General features: G+C 34.8%; 1 protein-coding gene across 1 annotated transcript in view; it reads right to left on the bottom strand.

Annotated features, from left to right (window-relative positions):
• LOC133171988 (uncharacterized) overlaps window positions 1-21717 on the bottom strand; it is a 121251-nt gene that overhangs the window by 48917 nt on the left and 50617 nt on the right. The window contains exons 102-148 of the mRNA XM_061306781.1: window positions 20817-20993; window positions 20455-20667; window positions 20275-20317; window positions 20027-20190; window positions 19678-19848; window positions 19295-19559; window positions 19039-19202; window positions 18756-18926; window positions 18332-18550; window positions 18188-18230; window positions 17721-17893; window positions 17118-17291; window positions 16690-16899; window positions 16535-16577; window positions 14928-15091; window positions 13582-13755; window positions 13057-13272; window positions 12917-12959; window positions 12605-12768; window positions 12346-12516; window positions 11871-12083; window positions 11645-11687; window positions 11336-11499; window positions 10967-11137; window positions 10355-10573; window positions 10184-10226; window positions 9855-10012; window positions 9389-9562; window positions 9019-9228; window positions 8787-8829; window positions 8527-8699; window positions 8235-8414; window positions 7569-7775; window positions 7440-7482; window positions 7191-7345; window positions 6861-7070; window positions 6486-6713; window positions 6338-6380; window positions 6066-6223; window positions 5662-5829; window positions 5220-5432; window positions 5061-5103; window positions 4734-4888; window positions 4202-4390; window positions 3462-3674; window positions 529-571; window positions 171-331 (exon numbers count right to left, since the gene is read on the bottom strand). Coding sequence (XP_061162765.1) covers window positions 171-331; window positions 529-571; window positions 3462-3674; window positions 4202-4390; window positions 4734-4888; window positions 5061-5103; window positions 5220-5432; window positions 5662-5829; window positions 6066-6223; window positions 6338-6380; window positions 6486-6713; window positions 6861-7070; window positions 7191-7345; window positions 7440-7482; window positions 7569-7775; window positions 8235-8414; window positions 8527-8699; window positions 8787-8829; window positions 9019-9228; window positions 9389-9562; window positions 9855-10012; window positions 10184-10226; window positions 10355-10573; window positions 10967-11137; window positions 11336-11499; window positions 11645-11687; window positions 11871-12083; window positions 12346-12516; window positions 12605-12768; window positions 12917-12959; window positions 13057-13272; window positions 13582-13755; window positions 14928-15091; window positions 16535-16577; window positions 16690-16899; window positions 17118-17291; window positions 17721-17893; window positions 18188-18230; window positions 18332-18550; window positions 18756-18926; window positions 19039-19202; window positions 19295-19559; window positions 19678-19848; window positions 20027-20190; window positions 20275-20317; window positions 20455-20667; window positions 20817-20993 — 7182 coding nt within the window. The remainder of the gene's footprint in view (window positions 1-170; window positions 332-528; window positions 572-3461; window positions 3675-4201; window positions 4391-4733; window positions 4889-5060; window positions 5104-5219; window positions 5433-5661; window positions 5830-6065; window positions 6224-6337; window positions 6381-6485; window positions 6714-6860; window positions 7071-7190; window positions 7346-7439; window positions 7483-7568; window positions 7776-8234; window positions 8415-8526; window positions 8700-8786; window positions 8830-9018; window positions 9229-9388; window positions 9563-9854; window positions 10013-10183; window positions 10227-10354; window positions 10574-10966; window positions 11138-11335; window positions 11500-11644; window positions 11688-11870; window positions 12084-12345; window positions 12517-12604; window positions 12769-12916; window positions 12960-13056; window positions 13273-13581; window positions 13756-14927; window positions 15092-16534; window positions 16578-16689; window positions 16900-17117; window positions 17292-17720; window positions 17894-18187; window positions 18231-18331; window positions 18551-18755; window positions 18927-19038; window positions 19203-19294; window positions 19560-19677; window positions 19849-20026; window positions 20191-20274; window positions 20318-20454; window positions 20668-20816; window positions 20994-21717) is intronic.

Below are 21717 nucleotides of genomic sequence, written 5' to 3'. Positions count from 1 at the left end.
CAGGGGTTTCAGAAGAAACCTGCCATTAATTTCTCCATATTATTTGGGTTTTTTTTTTCTTAAAACATTCAGATCAACGGTTTTATCCAGAACTTTGCAACAAAACAAAACAAAAATCATTATTTGTGACTTGAACATAAATGACATGCATCATTCTTTTTAAGACTTACCAGGTACTAGGAAGTCATATTTGTAACTACATGTCACCATGTCATATTGAAAGCTGCTGAATATTGTAAATGTCTCATCACATGAGCCTGCTTCATAACAGACAGCAAACGCCAAGTCAACATAATACTTCTTGTTGATCACATCCTCTGTGATATTGTATCTGCAACATTTGTTTAAAAATAAGTTACCCAGTAAGCTAAAATTCCTGTTTATCCACAAAATATATATATGCAAGTAGGATCACATGATTTTTAAATGCCTGGCCCTTTATTTAGCATTTAGGGCAATGAATGGGCTAGTATACTAAATAATAAATTTACTGGGTAGTAAAAGCAAATTGGTAATGGTCATACTCACTGCATTTCAAACATTCCTTTCAGAGAAGTTTTCTGCAGTATTCCTGCAATAGAATTTTATTTTAAATTGATTGTCACTTACCATGTAAAACAATAAATATTCAACAAATTTTATATCAATGAAACTATTGTTTGCATACAAATACATGTATATACTGAAATACTGCATGCATGCATAATCTAATAGAATTGGTAAATGTACTTTCAAAATGCTCTTATCCATGGGGTTATAATTTAGAATTACAATTTTTGCCCATGGGTAGGAAACTTATGCATATTTCTTTGATTGCCATTGTACAGTCCCTGAAACGTTCTACTTTCCCACTTGAACGGTGAGCGAACGCTGAACGAACGGTGAACGAACGCTGAACGAACGCAGAGCGAACGGTGAGTGAACGATGTGTGAACGCTGAACGCAACTTGGTGAACGATGTGTGAACGGTGAACGGTGAGCGAACGCAGAACGCGAACGGAGCGCAAACGCGAGCGCAAAGTGAACGGTGAACGAACGGTGAACGCAAGATGAACGATTTATTCGGAATGCCTCTGATCTTTTCCTTGCATTGAAACTATTCTATTGTGTTCTAATGCTTGGTGCTAAAAAAATAAATAAATAATAAATAAATAAACAAATCAATGAAAATTGTCCTAAGAAAGATGATACATGCACATTAAGTAAAATTATTAATTTAAGTTTCTTGCAATATTTTCTGCACGTATGTACGATGTTTAAATTCAACTTTTTAATAACACGATTTTTATCGCTGTAAAACATTGTAATTGTTACCGAACGCTGTAGTATAACAGATGAAATTAATCCAGTTGTAAAATAAATATGTTTATTCTTATTTGATATATAAAACCATTACAAATAATGTGGATTTTAGAAGAGAAAACTACGGACTTATAGAATGAATTACAACGGCTGTAACAACCATACGAGGGATTCCGTGTAAAATAATGAGAAAAAAATTTTTACAAAGGTATGTGGACCTATTGCATAAATACACTCGTATTTTAAAATCTTTATGCAATAATATATTTATGTGTCAGTTTTATTTTTTATGTTGATTTATTGAGCGGACTTCTACATGTATCTGTAGACATTTCCCGGCCGTGATTATACTCGGACAAGATGATACAAAGAGGCAATCATATTATTTGTTATATATTAAATTTTCACAACTTGATATTTAAGTAATATGTTGGCATAGTTTTTATTAAACAGACAAATGAGAGAGAGAGAGAGAGAGAGAGATTCGGTTTTAGCCCCCCCCCCTCTCCTAAAATGTTTGCACCTTTATCAAACAAAAAATCAAATTCTTTTCTAAATATATCAGGCAGTGAAAGTATCGATTTTTTATCAACAAATCCATTTGTTTTACAGTCATAATCGGTTTTTATTTTCCTGCTTCATGTTCACACGAAGTCCACGTGCTTGACCTGTCAATCAAAATCATTCGACACTGTGCAGGTGTGAAAGTCTCGTCACACCGAAGGCAAAGTGTTAGTATTTCCAAGAAGTTTTAACATTTTTTCTTATCATTTCTAGATCTGATTCCAACATTTCTAAAAAAAAAAAATAAAATAAAATAAATAAATAAATAAATAAATAAAATACATTGGGAAGAAACACTTGGAATGATTAAGCCGCTTGAATTTGAAACATACTCCCTGCCAATTTCAAATACATGTATCACCGCCGGCACATGTATATTTTGAACTACTATTGTTTAATGAATTTGTTTAGATGCATGTTTGTTTTGAGACTGAAATTTTTGTGCTACAAAACACATTAACTTCTTTTGAAATGTTAACTAAAATGTACTGGAAATACTAAGTAACCGATTTAGGGGAAAAGGGGGGGGGGGGCTCTTAATAATATCGAATGACAAACATAAAGTTACGGTGAAAAATATCATTACCGGAGAATCACCTTGGTTATATAAATGATAATCATGTTATAAAGGCATTTCTCTCTCTCTAATTAAAGACTTTATATATATAAAGTAGAAAAAAATTCTTTAATGTATTACATTTTAAACAAATATTTTTTTTAACCACACTATCAATTTAATTCGCTCTAAAGATATTTAATTAACTGGATATCCGCAGTACTGTTTATCATTCTCAGAACAAGTTCTAACATGTATTTCTGTATTATTTGAAAAAAATGTGATAGAAATAAATATTTTCGTATTTTTGTTGCAGGTGGTAAATTAATTGACTTCGATTACTATCTATCCATTTACGATTTGTCGTCTTTAACATAAAAGCAAAATGTTGCAGTACTTGAAGTATCAGTATTTTGACCGTATTTAGATTTAATTTTTCAGCATCGTTCTACATCGGTACATATTGACAACATTGATTTTCCACATAAATTTTATAAATAACCTAACAGATAAGTTACAATAATAAAAATAAATATTGTAGATAATTTTTTTCCCATGAAATAATGATTCTTTAAACACTGTATGTTATTTATTAAATTCAAAACCTGTAAATCCTTACTTAAAAAAGATAAGTCCTTTCACTTCGGAGTTCCGAATGACACTGAAGACTGAACGATAAGTGAACGCTGAACGCAAGGTGAACGCAAAGTGAGCGAACGAAGAGCGAACGGTGAACGCTTTGTGAACGGTGAACGCGAGCGCACGGTGAACGCTGAACGCAAAACTGTGAACGGAGAGCGAACGGTGAACGCACGGTGAACGAACGGTGAACGCACGCTGAACGAACGGTGAACGAACGGTGAGCGAACGGAAAAATGGGAAAGTAGAACGTTTCAGGGACTGTATGTCTTACATGCACTTTAAGTACACAGTGACAAAACTCCATGGAAAATTTGTGACTGCATACATAAAGTAAATTAATCCCATGTGGAAAAAAGTAGGTCTACAGTATTCTAATTCTGGACTGTATTTTTTTTACCATATTTAAAGTCATTGAGGAGAAATGAGGTGGTGATCTTCTCCACTGTCACATCCAGGTAGTTCCCACACTGGTTGAAATCCATGGCTACCTCTAGGGACCTCTGGTTAAATCTGGCCACCTCCACACAACAGCTGACACTGGTGCAGGAATCCAGCATATAACAAGTTATGTCCCCTGACAGTGTTGGGAGTGAAAGGGATGAGGTACAATCTATAAAACATCAAGATTAATGACAGGAGAGTTTATATGATTCTATTTTGAGAAGTCTTAATTTTTCATTATGGTTACTTTATAAAGATATGGTTAAACTTGGGTATCTTCAACCTCAGTATTTCAAATACAGTCACAGTAAAACATGCTTTTAATGAAGTGACAAGTTTGCTTCTTTATAAAAGTAATTTTTTGTTATTACATGTATCTTCGTTAAGTTTACTTAATATTTTAAAGCCAAAGGGAATGAAAATCACTTCACTGTAAGCTTCAATTCATTATAAGAATGTTTGCTATAAGTGAGTTTTACTGTATATGTAGAAAATCCCAACCACTTTTTCTTTATGTATTTTAACTTCAGTTTCTCTAGAATCCTTGGATATCTAGGATCCATCAAGTTCTAGATAACAAGGTTTGACTGTGGTAATATGTACATTCAGGTCACACATCAATAAAAAACTGTTATGTACATTACATTTTTGTTCTACATGTACATTGTACCAGTGAAGATGAATGGTATAACTTACCAGAATTCCATCCATCCACTGTGGTATTTGTAGTAGTGTATTTTGCATCCGTTGTTCTGCTACACTGAGTCTCCTTCATCATGTTAGCTATCCCATGATCCTCCAGCAGCAGACTCTGTAGATGGTCAGGAAGTGGGTTTGTGGTGTTGTGCACATTTAGATCACTCAACCACTTTGTAACTGACATGCCTACAGTCATACAATATAATGCACTTGAAACTATGCATAAAGCAATGAAGACCTCATCTGCATAAAAAAACAGCATAAAATATATTATTATACATGTATGCTGTTTTGATTTCCCTCATGGTTTTTTTTTAACATATTCTCAACAAATTATGTTCTTGCTCTGTGTTAATTCATGGTTCCTTCTAATGATTATTCATTAAAGGTATGCAGATTTTATTACATTATTATTTTCCCATTTTCATTCCAATGTATAAATGTTGAAAAATGCAACAAACTGAGGCAGTACACAGTAATGCTGTAAATTTGGAAACATTTTGAATTTAAATTCTGAATTATGGTTTACCTTGAAGACCAGCAGACCAATCACATGACCTCTTTGGTAATTTGGTGTTATTCAGCACAGATACACTGACATCACAAGACCCACTGTCAAAGCACACCTTGACATCCAGATTTAGCAGGAAATTGTTCTGTGATCTCAGATCATCTACTTTAAGACTGCATGCAGGACAAAATAAAATTAATGCAACTCATATAAACATAAAAAAGTAATATCTTATTTGGATTGCAAAAACATATTTTATGAATGAATCTGCAAATCCACGTCAATCTCACTAAATACACTGTACAACATTTCTTTTTTAAAGCATGTGCAAGAAATGAGACTTGCCTCATTTTCAAGAATCCAAGTAGAGAATATTCTTTAACTGTGCCTGATAACAGAAGAAAAAAATGTTGATATACATGTATGCAGTTAACAAGACAAAAACCTAGCAATGCTGGATCTACTGTACTGATACAAGAGAAAAGTCATGTGTCTATTGGTTACCTTTGGTGTAGGTCAACAAATCTAGTTTAATTTGGAATCTCTCCAGTTCAACTTTCAGCATATGGGAACAAGGATCCAAGGTCACTTTGACATTGAGGTTTCTGCTGATCCTAGTGATCTGGATACAACAGTCTACAGCAGTACAAGTAGAATCCAGATAACAGACCACTGGTGTGGAAGTCAGATTTGTCAAGGACACTGGAGAGAAGCAACCTGCAAAAGACAAATATTAACATCCATATGAAAATACATGGATGTGGAAATCACATGTAACTACCCAGTAAGTCACATTAATCATTTCCCTATCATCCAACATGAACTTTTTCATTTCACACTTTTTTCACATTTCACATTGTTTCACCTTTACATGCTTCTCTATTATCTCTTTTTCAAGTATATGTAAAATATGTCAATGACTTTCTTTTCAGTGAGACTTCTATACCTTTAACCCATCCATTTTGGGAATTTTTAAATCTTCCTGATGAAGGACTGCACTGATCCTTCAGGAGATATGGACCAACTCCAATTGTCTTCATCAGCTCTGCTGTCTGCGAGTCTGTCAGTGGGCTGCTGTAACCATTACTGCTCATCCAATCTGACACAACAAACCCTGTAACAAAACAATTCAAGTTTCTTAAAGTTTATCAACAGCACTCCTATTACTATCAACTCCTTCACAAAATTAATTTTTAATAAAAATTCTTTTAATTGTTCTGAATGTTTTCTACAACATTCAGCAAGATGCTGTATACCAACCAAATGCTTTTTGCTTCTTGAAAGAAAAATGATTACTAATAACCAAAACTGCATAATACTGTAGAATAAGATTTATATGTAGTAACATACCAGCATCAACGAATCCTGGACTCCATGAACACACTTGTTTTGGTAGCAACATGTCTTTGAAGATGGTGTAATTAGCTTCACATCCACTCTCTGTACATACACTCAGTTTCAGGTTTAGCAAGTACATTCTCTCATCTACTAAATTATTTATGGTGTATCTGAAGAAAACAAAGTATATCATCATTCAATTAAATGTAAAAATCAAACATAAACTAATTTAAATCTGCTCATCAAAAGCCTTTGCAGGTCATAGTTGTAGTTTGTGTAAATACCTAAGCTGCAAGATTCCTGCCATTGAGAACAGCCTTTCTTCTCCTGCACCAAAACAATAACAGTATACAAATTTTAGCTTCTGAACAAAACAGATTTGCAAGAGTTGTACACACATTATTCTCATGAAAGATTGAAATAAAAGCTTACCAAATGTGTATCTGTCCAGAGACTGATTAAAGTAGAAGTTGTCTATCCCCACCCTCAGGATGTAGTTACAGGGATCTATGTTGATGTAGAAGTTAAAGGAGCGAGATACAGATGTGACCTCTACACAACAGTCCACAGCCGTACACAGGGAGGGGAGATAACAGGTCACCTTGTCTGCTGTGGTGGTGGTCATGTGGTGACCACTGAAGTCCACTGACAACTGACACACTGTAAAAATAAAAAAAATTCTACTGAAAAACAAAGCTCAAAGAATGAAATTCTGGTCAAGCTGTTAATAGTTTGTAACATTTATAGTACTGTAAACACCATTACCAACTATGGACTTTGGAGCAATTACACTATAATTCAACTTACACTGTGAATAAGTGCTTGCATCTGTATTAAAGCCAATGTCTACTCCTGAGACTCTGGAGCTTGTGTAAAGCCCTGTTCCCCTTACACACTGTGTACTGTACAGATACTGGGCAATGTCCAGCTCTTCATACATCAGAGACTCTGGCCAGCCAGTCATTGGGGCACCTGCTGGCACTCCATTACTGGACCTCCAGTCACTCAGAGAGAAACCTAGAAACCAACATTGAGAATTTTGGGGGTTCCAACTTTATCACTGCTTATATGGGTTATCGATTCCAAAAATTTCAAATGGTACAACAAAATAAGTAAGTTTAAATCTTTTTTTCAGACCTGCTCTGGAATTCCAGCTACATGCTGTCTTCGGAAGAAGTGTGTCTTCAAACACTTTAACCATTTTGTAACAAGCTGCTCCTGATTCAAAGCAAAAACTCAGGTTCATGTTGACTAGGAATAATCTTTCTCCATACATGTCATCCACAGTAAAGCTAAAAGGAGAAAAAAATTGTAACAGTGTAGCTGTCAAATATTTTCCTATACATTATACTATGTCAAAAGTTAACACTTTCTTCCAAAACTTACTCTACTCTGATCATCCCTGCAAGCCAGAAATGTTCTTGAACACCTGAAAATATAAATACAAAGTAAAGTTAAAGCAGGGTTAGATTCTGTTGAATACCCAATCATAAAATTATTTATAATTCTACCCACCCCACTGATAGCCTGAGAGTGAAATGTTCCTGCTGAAGGTCTCAATGCCCACCATTATCACAAAGTTACAGGGGTCAATGTTGAGGAAGGTTCTGAAGGCTCTCTGTAGGAAATCTATCTCTGTACAGCACTCAGAGAATGTACATTCCGACGTCAGATGACATACACTACCAGTCACATTACCAGTGTTCACACTTCTGGAGCATACTGAAAATAATTCTCATTCTACATAAATCTTACCTTTAAAAGTGTATAATGTATGCATGAAGTAAAAACTTTTTTGTTTTTCTTTTACTCGATAAATTAATTGACATCCTAAATGCTCTCTGCATACTGTAAATCTCTAAGACTTCCTTTTTTGCATAGCAGCAATATATTTGTAAATATATTTTCAAGTTATTAGGAATTACATGTACTGTCACTAGATACTTTTTATTCGATATGGATGAAATCTTATAAAATTTTTGCGAGGAGACAAAGTCCTTAAATACAGTGATATTTATATATCAATATGACATATTAAGAGGAAAAAGTGCAAAATGGATTAAGAGGAAAAAGTGCAAAATGGGAAGACATATCATTTGGGCTACAAAAAATCAATAAGACTAATGCCAAATAATTAAATAAAGTATGCTATAAACATCTCAGAGTCCTTAGCCATCTTACAAGAGCTCCAGCCATTGAGAGCTGAGCTGTACACTCCTTTAGATCCACTACATGCTGGTGTCTGTAGGTACTGGGATACTGACATCTCATGTAACAGCTGGGAAATCAGGTGCTCTTGTTGTTGTAACTCTGAAGTATCTGCAAGACCATTATCTGACAGCCAGCTTGTCAGGGAAAATCCTGCAAAGGATATCAATGACAAAAAAAAATGTCCTGAAGTTTCATCATTCATGGGCCTGACAATGACATATTTTTATGCTAACTATATGCCAAACAATAAATATCTCTTTACCAGTATGTTTGAATGCTGCCTTCCAGACACAGTCAGTTTTGGGGAGGATTGTCCTGTTGAATACTGTGTAAGATTCGGAGGATTCACACTGTGGAGGGGATGTCTCAAAACAGGACTTGATCTCCAGAGTAATCAAATAAGCATTCTCCTCCAGCAAGTCATCCAACATGTAGCTATTGGAGATAATTCCAAATATAATTCATATAAAAAGGTTATTGAATGCAGAATAAAAACATAAATTATAATGGCATATTACTTACTCTACTCTGTATATTCCAAATAACCATAAATGCTGCTCCACTCCTGGAAATATTACGGTAGACAAATAAGAACCAAGATTTAACTTATTGCGCAATGAAAACAAGAAAGTAAAAGAGGCCTGATTTGGATTCCTTGATAAATTGTTTCCTCTACAATAGCCACATATGATCTTTTATGCATAAAGTACTATCTTTGACAATCAATTACATTACAAAGTTTTGTTTCTCATACCCCACTGGAAGTTGTCCAGTGTATGGTTGTAGAAAAGTTGTTCAATTTGTATGCTGAGACTGCTGGTACATGAGTCAATGTTCATGAAAACTTCAAAGGTTCTTTGTAGAGTGGAGGAAGATGCACAACACTGAACACCAGTACAAGAGGTCAGCAGGTTACAGCTCAGGTCAGAGGTCAGGGTTAACAATGTCACATTTACTGCACAGGCTGGAAATAGCATTGTTTATAATATGATGAAATAGGATGAAATTCTGCAAATGCTTAGCATTACATGCATGTATAACAGGATTATACTAGATAGACTGGTAAAATAAAATACAAGAAACAGTAGATTCACTTTCTGCCCTGTTGTTAACAAGTGACTTACAACTAGTCCACCCATCCACAGCCCCAGCATACAATCCAGCAGTTCTGTCACAGCTTGGTTCCTTTAGATACCCAGCTATTCCTGTCTCATCCATCAGTCTCAGAAGGTAATTACTGGGGATAGGTCCTGTCCCAGGGAGGGATCTGTCTGTCCTCCACTTGGTCAAAGAGAAGTCTAAGCAAGAGATGATACAAGTAAACAGTGCATCGAATTGAACATTTCCATATAAACATTTTACTCTGTCAAGTTAAAGCTCTAGTATCAAATACAGTCAAACTTCATTATCTTGAACTTGATAGGTCAAAGAAAAAACTTTGAGATATCCAAGGTTTAGAGATATTGAGGGTAAAATACATTGAGAAAAAGAGGTTTGGACTTCCAAATGACTTCAATAATCTTTGGTATTCAAGATATGGATGTTCAAGACATTGAAGTTCAACTGTATGTAAGTAAGAAATGCTTTTACTTTTGATGAGATAGTCCATGGACCAGTCACAGACAGGTTTGGACAGCAGTGAGTTTGTGAGGATGACATGGTTGACTCCACAGTCTGATTCGTAACACTGACTGACGTTCAGACTCAACAGGTATTGTCTCGAGTTGTACAGGTTCTCCAGAGTGAAACTAAAGGGAAATATAAAGTCAGACTGACAGAATTATCAATACTTACAGAAAAGATAGCAGCAGCCTCAAGGCTCTTTCCGATTAACAGAATTGTAATGTCATTACTACTGAGCACAAGGATTTTAATTTCTAATCAATTAATACAGATAACAACAATAAAAAATATTTTACCTGATAACATACACCCCATACAGATCCACCCTCTCAAGATCCCCTAAAAACAAATTAATTCAATTTTATTGTACATTAATTATCTTTTGCATAGTTACTCATAATTATGAATATGTACATGTACACTGTAACCAAAATGTAAAATGACACAGCATAGATAAATTAACAAACCCCAAGTGTAATTCAACAGGGAAATGTCAGTGGCCATCTTCTCTATTCTCAGTTTCAGACTGAAGGTGCAGGGATCCATTGATGCCCTGACCTCTATGTCTGTCCTTGTGATGGTGTCCTCCATACAGCAGGTCAAGGTCGTACAATTCAATGCCAGGTGACAGTTGATGTTATCAGCAGAGGTGAACTGACTGATTCCTGTTGCTGAAGAGCCACAATCTGAAACGTAAGTAAACCTACTGAAAATTTAACTATAGACATCTGGCACCCTACCCAAAGATGTAGTTAAAGGTCTAAGTTCATTGTAATAAAGTCTGTAAAACAATATTTTATGAAAGGAGTATTAAAAGGCTAAATATCAAAGCCTGTCTCTTACAGTTCAAAGATGTGTCAGTAATTCAAAACTGATGCTGTTCAAAGAAATTTGTAGGTCAAGTTGGTTTGTAGGCCAACTAGACTATAAGTCTAATAGTCTGTAAAAGGTCTTTTTACAAGCAATGTAAATACTTAATACCAAAGCTATAAATCTTATCCATCAAAGAATATGGGGCGACACATTTTCCATTAAAAAGCAAAAAATTAATACAATTTCTGATACTGAAACATCCTTACCATTTTTCCAGTAGTCTATGTGGGGGTTGTACAGTGAGGACTGCCTAGAACAATGAGTGTCCAGGAAGTACCTGGACAGTCCCAGGTCCTCCTGTAGAACCACTATCTGTGCTGTTGTCAATGTAGTGCCATTTGCTCCATTGTCCTGTTTCCAAACAGTCAGGGAAAAGTCTAAAATGATAAGGGCAAAATCTATTACTGTGACTCAGAAAAGTTGACATCACCTATTAAACTTTCCATTTATCATAATTTTTTTGTATTGTTTACATGTATGAATTTTGATTATACATGTATCATTACACCTGACATACGCAGATCTTAAAGTTGCCAATGAAAGATTCTAATTCTAAGGACAAGTGTTTGGCTTACTTGGATCCAGGAACCCTTTGTATTTGGGACAAGATCTTTTCTTCAGGACTGTCTGTTTAAAGACTTCTACATCCAGAGAACAAGCAGAAGCAGACTCAAAGCACAGACTGATGTTAAGATCCACTATATACATGCCATCACTCTCCAAGTCATAGATGGAATACCTGAAGTATACAAAAATAACAGTTACTCAACCTTTTTTTATTTGCGTCACATACATTTAAACTCAGTGCCAAGTGCCATTTTTCAATTAAATATTCATGAAATTACATCAGTAATGTCCATTCAAAAAAAACAACAAAAACTTACATCATTCTGACAACATTCTTCAGGTAAAAATGTTGTATCTCATCTAAAATCATAGAATATACATGTAGTTTAAAACATCCAGTTCTTATTTCAGTGAAAAAATACAAACATTTAAGAGGCAACAATACTTTAAGAAGCAAACATAAGATCTAGATCAAGTTCAGATGTTGTATTCATTGTTTTTATTATAATTATATGAATTCAGATAAAAGCATCGATAACATACCAAACTTGAAATCCAGCAGAGAAAAAGTGTGCACAAAGTTCTCAATTCCCAGTGTGAGCTGGTGGCTACAGGGGTCCAGATCTAGGACAGTGGTAAATGACCGTCCCAGTGGTGTGGTGGCATCTACACAGCACTGCACCGTGGTACAGGAGGACGGAATGTGGCACACAATGCCGGATGGCAGAGGGTCTGTTGTTACTGATGTACCACATTCTGTAAAGAATTTTCGAGAAAAGAAATAAACACAGGACTAAAGATAAGGCATTGGAAGGGCCATGTTAAGACCCTTATTTGCAATGGATAAAACAAAAGTTTACCTAAGAAAACTAAAAGTAATTATGCCTTTGATTTTCACTTGGTTCTGATGCTAGTGACTAAAATGAGTAAACAGGTATGTTCTTTATGTTTTCTGAAGCATAATGTATTTTAAAATCAACAAGAATAATATAATGCTTTTCAACAACAAAAGACTTGCCTTTGTTCCAACCATCAACAAGACCAGAATAGACACCTGTGCCAGAGCTACATGAGGTCTCATTCATGTACATGGCTATATCCAGATCCTTCAGGAGTTTCCTGGCAGCATAATTAGGCAGAGTTCCTCCAGGGAGACCATTATCAGACAACCAAGTCGTCAAGGAAAATCCTACATAGTAAACACTGAAGCTTTAAAACAGAACAGATTTTTCTTTACTTCTCATGATTTATCCTCAGAAAAATCTTTTAATAAATACCCGAGATGTGAAAATCTGTGGACTTGTAGTTACAGGTGGGTTTGGGAAACCGCACATCAATCAATATAATGTCTGTAAAAACACAACTACTGGGTTCATAGCATACAGAGACATCAGCACTCATCATATACTCCCCTACTCCACTCAGGTCATAGATGATATAGCTGTAATTCAACAAAACATTACATTAATCTAGCATGAGAAAAACTGGTGTACGAAATTTCAAAATTGGAAAGTTAGTGAGATGATGATAGCAATGAAAGAGCTGTACAAATGACTTTCAATTCAGTCCATTAATATTGCAAAAGATACCTTATTTTGTATACCCCAGAAAGTACATAGCTTTGCATTTTTCCTGAAATGAAGGAATTTTCCAGTTATAAACTTGATCAACTAAAACATAAATTAAACAATTTTTCACCTGAAGGTGTAAAATTGTGAGACCAACTTACTGAATGGGAAATTAAGCAGTGAGAACTGAGCCGTGTATTCCTCAATGCCCATCTTTAGGACATGGTTACAAACATCGAGGTCAATGTACCAGGTGAAGGTCTTATCCATATCTGGGTCATCTGTACAGCAGGAGATGGCAGTACATGTAGATTGTACCACACAGTAGGTCTTCTTCTGAAGATTGTAGGGCAGTCCTGGTACATTACAGGGTGGCTCTGTTTAAAACAAAGATAGTTCACACTTTGCAACTTAATGGTTAAAACTAAACACATACACAACTACTGTAGATTAAATACAAACCCCACTATTCAAAGAAATCCCAAAAACCTTCTTTCAGTTAAATAAATAAATTCAACAAAATAACATTAAAATGTTTATTGTGATTTTACCTAGATTTACAAAAAGTGACTAAACAATGATTACAGAAGAATGAAAAATATGAAAAAATTTTAATATACACAATTCAAATATATAAAATATACAACTGATATTATCTCATTTTACAAGACCAACTTCATATATACCCTGTACAAATCCAATGTATGTAGGAGAATATGGGGGTTGTGGCCTCTGACAAGTTGTAGATTTACGATACCTCCATAGGTCTAACAGGTCCATTACTCTCGCTACAGCATACTCTGGCAGGGGGTCACTGACAGAGAAATTGTTACTGGATTTCCAAGAGCTTAAAGAAAACCCTGTAAAAAAGAAAAAAATTGTACAAGCCAAGTGAGATCCCTTCATTTGGCCTCTTTAAGCTTCCACAATATACTGTAAACCAACTATTATTCGCAACTTCTTTTATTTGCAATTCTTCAGTTAAGAATCCATCTGCAACTATTAATTTTCACAAAATTCTACATAAATACAAAGGTTAATAATTTGTTCGCGACGATAAATATTTGCAAGCAAAAGAAGGTCGTTAAATTCGCTAATATTTCTCGCTCGCGATATAAAAGTTGGTTTACAGTAATATGAATATTAAAGAAAAATCAATTACTTAAAAAGTATCATTAATTTCAGATGGAGAAAGCTGAAACATCTATTAGATCAATGGCATTGGAAAGAAGAGCATTTTTCTGTAATCTTTTCATTCAAGGAAGACATTTTCTAAAATATTGAGTTGATATGGTGTTCACAACATTGTCAATACCTGTCACTAACCTTGACCTAGATATCTTAACTTTGACCCTAAAATCAAGTTTCTTCTAACTGGTAATTTAGTAAATGCAACTATACCAAAAGACTAACACAAGGTACTTCCTGCACTGTGTACCCAATATTTTTCATGACTATCAGTACCTTTACTTTGATCTTTGATTTTTTGACTCTATAATCAAATGACTTTATCCTCTGGCTACCAAGATTCTCTGTAACAAATATGGGACTGAAGAGTCAAATAGTACCTTTTAAATTTTGAATTTTGACCTTTTGGCCTTAAACCATGAGGATTATTTCTCAAGCTTCCTTTCTATTTGCAGTAAGTATAAAACTGCATGTTTTTTTTTTTGTAATGTGTCAACAACAGTGGTTAAGAAGGACAAATAGGCCAGTTACTGTATCCTCTTGCAGCTGAAAATGTCAGAATTTTTAAAATGAAATAGATACTGTGGAATCATTTAAATTCGTGGGGGTCAATGTTCGTGGGCAAGCAAAATTTTATTGATTCGTGGGGATGTAATTTTGTGGGCAGCTCGTTTATTTGGTAGATTTAATTAATTAGTACGTTGACAAAATAATTGTTCGTGGCGATGTAAATTCGTGGGTAAGGGTCACCCACGAAATCCACGAACATTGATCCCCCACGAACAATGATGATTCCACAGTAACATGTAAAAACCAATGCATCCAATATTTATGCAATTCTTACCACTAGGTAAAGCCTGGGCCCAGTTGCAGTGTCTGAAGGCTAGAAGGCTGTTACTAAACACAGTCTGGTTGCTGATTTCACAAGGTCCACCACTATTTAAACAAATGCTGACCTTCAAGTTTGCTATGTACATCTGGTCACTCCAAAGGGTCTCCACATCAAAGCTACATAACAATTAGATACATGTACGTTACATATACATTTGTACAATATAAATGTATCTTAATAACCTCCATTTATTTTAGTCAGTTATATATATATATATATATATATATATATATATATATATATATATATATATATATATATATATATATATATACAGGTAAACTTCGTTATCTCGACATCCACGGGACCATTGGAAAATGTCGAGATATCAGAGGTGTCGAAATATCAGAGTTGAGACTTGACGTCCAAGATTTCACTGCATAGCAAAAGACTTCAATATACATGTAGACTGTAGCTCAACATATTTCAGAATTCCCTCCATTTTTATTAAAAATCTAAGAAGTTATTTTAAAATTCTTGTTTATAATTTAACGTGTTCTTTATCAAAATCTTTCTAAATCACAAAGTTTCAGCACAAAGTTACAGCATTCGCGTGTAACTTTCCTTTTCGTCAGAACAGGATACGAAAGGCGCTCTATAAACTTCGAACCATATAAAGTTGACATCCGATATACGGAAAAAAAATTAAATACGGATTATTTTTTTTCTTATTTCTTTCAGGAAGAATGTACCTTAAAATTCATTTTTTAAAAAGAGATTTGTGTATCTTTGTGTATCTAAACTGACGTAGTGTTGTTTCAAATGAATGAATTACGGCTGATTCGGTCAATCGTGTCGTTAATTGGATTGTTTCCTGTTGAATACATTTTAACTACAAAATATCATTAAAACATCTTTTAATTCCTTAGTTTGAATTATTCAGTGTGTTTGTTATTCATTTTAATTTAGTTACCTTTTTCAAATTTAAAAGTTATGTTAGGTTTCGATAAAAATAACCGTCTGTCCATTTACGCAGAATCGTGTAGATTTAGCAGTGATATTACCCAAGCTGAACATTAAGCAATAAACTTCTCAAAGACGCCGAGGGGCTTAGGATTCACCTACAAACAGTCTATAGAATTAATTAAGCAGCATGCAGTCAAAACATGGGTGTGAAAGGTGTGAAATTTTGACGACGTCGAGATACCTGGAGTCGTCCATGCGTGACGAGCGATCCTATCTGACAAACAGTTAGATTCAGTAGAGCAGAAAATTGCCGATGTCGACACATACCAGGTAAATTTTGCTCTTGGGACTGTGTATATACGTCGAGATAACCCGGGTTGTGGACATTACCGAGGTCGACATATCAGAGTTTTTGCAAATCATTTATATAGTAAATACTGCCGGGACCGCGAAAGGACGTCGACATATCCCAGGTTGTCGACATATCCGATGTCGAGATACCGAAGTTTACCTGTGTATATATATATATATATATATATATATATATATATATATATATATATATATATATATATATATATATATATATATATATATATATATATATAGTCAATTTTTAAATAAATAGTTTTGAAAATAAAAGAATCACTTACTCCATTCCTACTATGCCCTGTAACCATATGCTCTTGGTCAAACCTAGAAGTATAGGGCATTTAGGATTACATAAAAACTGATTTTTAATCTGTAAAAATGTTTTGTCAAGTACAGCACAGAAAACAAGTCATCATCATTTAGAAGACATCTTTACCTGTTGATAAATTTCTCTGGGTCTCTGTAAACCTCCAGCTATCAATGCCTACAGTGATCTTGGATATACATGGGTCAATGTCCAAGAATGTTTTGAATGTCCTGCCCAGTTTGGTACTGGACACACAGCAGTCCACTCCTGTACAGATGTCAGGAAGATGACAGGACATTGTACTAGGAAGTGTGGGAAGGTCTGTACTGGTAGAGCAAGCTGTACATAGAAATACATTGTAACTCATTAGGTGAAAGTTCAAACTATCCATATCATTAAGAAACTAAACAAAATTAGCAAAATCCCTAGGATATTAAGCATCTTAAAACATAACATAATCTCCATCATTGAAATAACTTCCATCATTCATTGAATCTTTAAGATATTTTCTTTGATGACTTCTGGACTTTAAATCCCAACAGACTAGCACCCCTTACTTGTGTTCCACCTGTCTGGGTTAGCTGGAATGTAGGGGGCACCTGCTACATCACAGTCAGGGTCCTTGTAATAAGCCGTTTGGAGGTACTTCATCAGGTTCTGTTGTGTGACAGTGGACAGGGGTGTGCTGTCAGTGTAGCTATTGGTAGTTAACCAATTAGTTAATGAGAAATCTGTAAAAATAACAAAGTCTGTCATAAAAAATGTAAGAAATGTTTAAAAATTTACATTAATCTTGTGATTTCATATCATGCATCCTTCTCATGTTACAAACAAAAGTGTCTATGTGATAACCGAAATTCCTCCCAAACACATTCAAACAAGGTAAAGCACTTAGGGCATTCATCCTGACATCAACAGTTTTGTATTGTTTCATATTTTTTGACTGTACATTGAATTTATACCTTCAACAACTATTCCTTTCAAAATCCCACCAGTATGTAGGCATAACCCAGCCTGGTGTTACAGTTGCTTAATACAGCTTTTGTGGGTTGCAATTACAGAAAAGTCTCTATTCATGCAACTTTGTTTGCAAGGGAATATTACTCTTGTGCAACATGACATAAGAGTGTTCTCGAAATCTAGTTAAAAACATTTGTTACCTGACTGAATGAACTCAGCTTTCCAGTCACACTCATGCAGGCCTGTGTATTTTGGCAGTCTGACATTGGTAAAGAGGGGATAACTCTGACAACTGCTTGGTCCTTCCCAGCAGGCAGTGATGGAGGAACTGATCAGGAATGTGTTCTCACTCTCAAGATTCTCCAGGTTAAAACTAAACAGGTAAGGGTAAGGAATGCAATTTTAAGATTGCTTATGACAAAATATATTTCTGTATGATTACATATTACAGTAAAACATGCTTATGAAGTGCCAGGGATGGACAATTTTGCTTTGTTATAAACATTAAGTTCATAATATATCTTAAAGCCACATAGAATGAAAATCTCATTGCTGTAAGCATCAATTCATCATAAGCGTGTTTGCTATAAGTATGTTTTACTGTAGTATGGTTGGTAGAAACTGAGTTTCTGAAATTTATATTAAACACACATGTCGACTATCATACCTTAGTTTTACAACATTACTGACATCCAGAACCTGTGTGGTGCCTACAACAATAAAAAGATCACATTAATTGTAAATAATTTCAGATCAGGATCATTAAACTTTGATAATTTTATGCTGCAATTTTATGCTGCAAAAGTCATACCCCAGTGTTGATACTGGCTGATCTTAATCTGCTGTGTGTATTTATCCATTGTGATGGTCATCTTGTCCTCACAGTGACTCAGTTCTAATGACAAGGTCAGATGTCTGGACAGGGGCTCTGTCTGGACACAACAGGTGAGGGAAGTACAGGTGGGGCCCAGGTTACAGGTGATGGGGCCATCAATATAAGGTAGAGATCCAAATACAGGGATTGGGCAATCTGCATGAATGCCAAAAGGGTAAGTACATAAATACATCAATACATAATAAATCTGTTGCTTTGAAAAAAGTATTTTCCTAATAGAACTCAAAATGAAACCATAGCCATATCTTTAAAAATTGCAGAGGGTGATAAGTTTTATATTATGTGTATTAAATTCTCAATTAAACAATGGGAAGAGTCTACTGGATTAGCAGTATTTTACCATTTTTCCATCCATTTGTGGAGTTAGCAAATATTCCTATTGTTCTGTTACAGATAGATGTGGCATTCTGTAGATAACCATACAGTCCTAGTTCTTCCTCTAGCTTAGCAATGCTGAACCCCTCCATGGCTGTGTAGCCTTTCTCTCTCTTCCAGTCAGTGAAGGTGAAATCTATACAGGTTACATTTTATTAAGCATTTATCCTTCTAAAAATTACCTTACTCTGAAACTTGTAACTCATTTGAAATCTCACAACACATTCTGCAGGCATAATCTTTCTTACTTGTTATTGGGGTTCCGATGTTGAAGTCACAAGTCTGTCTGGGCAATAAAGCATTGGTGAAAATAACTTGCTCCTGTTCACAAACTGATCCATCTTCAAAGCATATACTGAATGTCAAACTAACTCTAAACTGGTTTGCTCCTGGTAAATCTGTTACCATAAACCTATGAAGGAATAACATGTTATTATGCATGACCTTGCATTTAACTCTACAGTGGACTTAAATTGCATAGAATTTAAAATAAAAATGACTAACTTCATTCTCAAAACACCCTTCATCCAAAATTCATGCCAAACATCAAATTCAAAATCAAGTAAAACTGTTGGCTTCATCACGAAACTGTCCATTCCATAGCTAATCATCCAATCACAATTATCCAAGTCAAAATAAAAGTTCAGTGGCCGAGAATCAAATTTGTCAACTTCAATGCAGCATTCTATCTTGGTACAGGTAGATGTTATGTGACAGTTCATATTGGAGGCCAAAGATGGTAAAAAGGATGATAGATCCACAGGACATGCTGTAAGAACAGGAAATAATACTTCCATTGATATCTGGACAAGAAATGTTAGTTTCAGTCTCACAATTTCTTTCTCCCAATAAAACTACATGCACATTACATGTACTGCATTACTCACCACTCTTCCAGCCATTGGTTCCAGGTGTGTACTTGTCGTCACTCCTGTTACAACTGGGAGTATCCAGGTGACTAGAAATTCCCAGGTAATTGTACAGGTAAGCAAGGTCATTTCCCTGGAGGTTGTTCTGGTCAAGGCCATTGGTGGTGGCATAAGTGCTCAGTGAGAATCCTAAGAAACATGAATTTAAATTAAATTTGTAGCATATTTCATTGACACATAAAAGAACTAATAAATTAATAAATATTTAAAAAGCAGTAACCCTTAGATAAGATCAGGATACTAAAACTGCACAAAGACAAGATCATATTTATACAGGATAATTAAGACACAATTAAAAGTATCTTGCCTGGGTGTTCAAATGTCATGTTTCCAGGACAAGGTCTTTTTGGAAGCATTTTGTTCTTAAATAATTGGGCTTCAAATTCACATGGTTCATATGATTCCCAGCACATGGATAGCTTTAAATCCACCAAGTAGAAGTTTTCTGCATACAGGTCATAGAGTGTGTAACTAAAACAAAAAACAGCATTCTCATTTTTGTTCCTTATCAAATTTCCATCAAATCACAAACTTCTGTAATAAAAATCCACTTACTCAAGTCTGACAACACTGTTGAGATAAAACTGTGATGGTCTCTCTATAATACAATTGTAATGATATTACATGAAAGCTTCACTTGAAATGCATTGTCAGTACATAATGATAGAATATGTTTATAAACTTAAATATGTCTCCACAAATTTAAAGTTTATAGTGCAACTGTCTACATCTTACCCCATTGAATTTCAGAGTAAGGAATCTGCACTGTTAAGTCTTCTATCTGTAGATTCAACATTCTTGTGCATCTGTTGAAGTCAAAGACAATCTCAAAAGTTGAGTTAGTGAAGTCTGAATCCACACAACAAGAGACTTTATTACAGGTACTGTCCAGGTTACAGGTCAAAGGGTAGGAGGTCAAGGTCAGCATATCATCCACTGTTGTACAATCTACAATATAATGTTTTAAAGACTTTAAAACATTATTTCCTTTTAAATCATACATGTAAATTCTCTCATTTTTTGTATACATGATATTTTGATTAACAATTCAATTTGTATAGAACAACCTAGCAAATTCCAGCTCATTGATGACCTACCATTAATCCAACCCTTGCCATCAGGAGAAGAATATACTGATTCATTTCTGCTACAAGATGGTGTCTTTTTGTAGGCTATTATGGAAAGTTTCTCAAACAGCTCACTGACATGATAGGGCTGAAGAACAGAGCCAGCTATTACTGACTTCTCTGTCAGCCACTGAGACAGGGAGAAATCTAAAACAAAAAAAAAGAATATTATACATTTATTGCATGATCATGAGGGAAATATGAAGATTTACTTAGCCAAGAAAAATCACATTCCCCAAGGGCTTCGACCGAGGGGAATAAGATATTTCTTGGCTGAATAAATCTTCATGTTTCCCGAACATTCATGCCATGAATTGGTTATTATACCGAAACAAGCAGAAACTTTAAAAGTAAACATAAACTCTCCAATTTGGCACCGCTCTTAAATTCACTTTCAATTTTAACGTAATGTTACTGAAACAATTTACAGAAGTCCAACACCAATTTTGTGACGTGAATCAGGTTATTGTGATGTCTACTACTCTCGGGAGTTTTCGTTCAACGAACGATAACTATTGAGGGAAAATGCACTAGGTCTCCGAAGAGGTTGAATATGATGAAAAGCATGACGACGACAGGGAAATATGAAATTTGATGGCCCTGTCACGTGATATTCTAGAACCAATCAGATAACGCGTTGTATAGAATAATCATTATGAGGTATAATAATAATATTAAATATCCACCTATTGCAGGGCAGCATATATAAAATCTTATATGCAATAATATCAAAGATGCTCATTGTTCTTTTCTATAGACATGCTTGTCTTAACTCTTAGTGTTGAATAAGAAATAAGAGTTTGAATACTTTTCATTGTCTAGAACAATAACAATATCCTGAAATCATGAGTACTTAAAGTTCATACAAATT

The sequence above is a fragment of the Saccostrea echinata genome, unplaced genomic scaffold (assembly GCF_033153115.1).
Source record: "Saccostrea echinata isolate AGI-Se365-2 ecotype Australia unplaced genomic scaffold, CSIRO_AGI_Sech_v1 ptg000054l, whole genome shotgun sequence".
NCBI lineage: Eukaryota > Metazoa > Mollusca > Bivalvia > Ostreida > Ostreidae > Saccostrea > Saccostrea echinata.
This window is presented reverse-complemented; position numbering and strand designations above follow the sequence as displayed.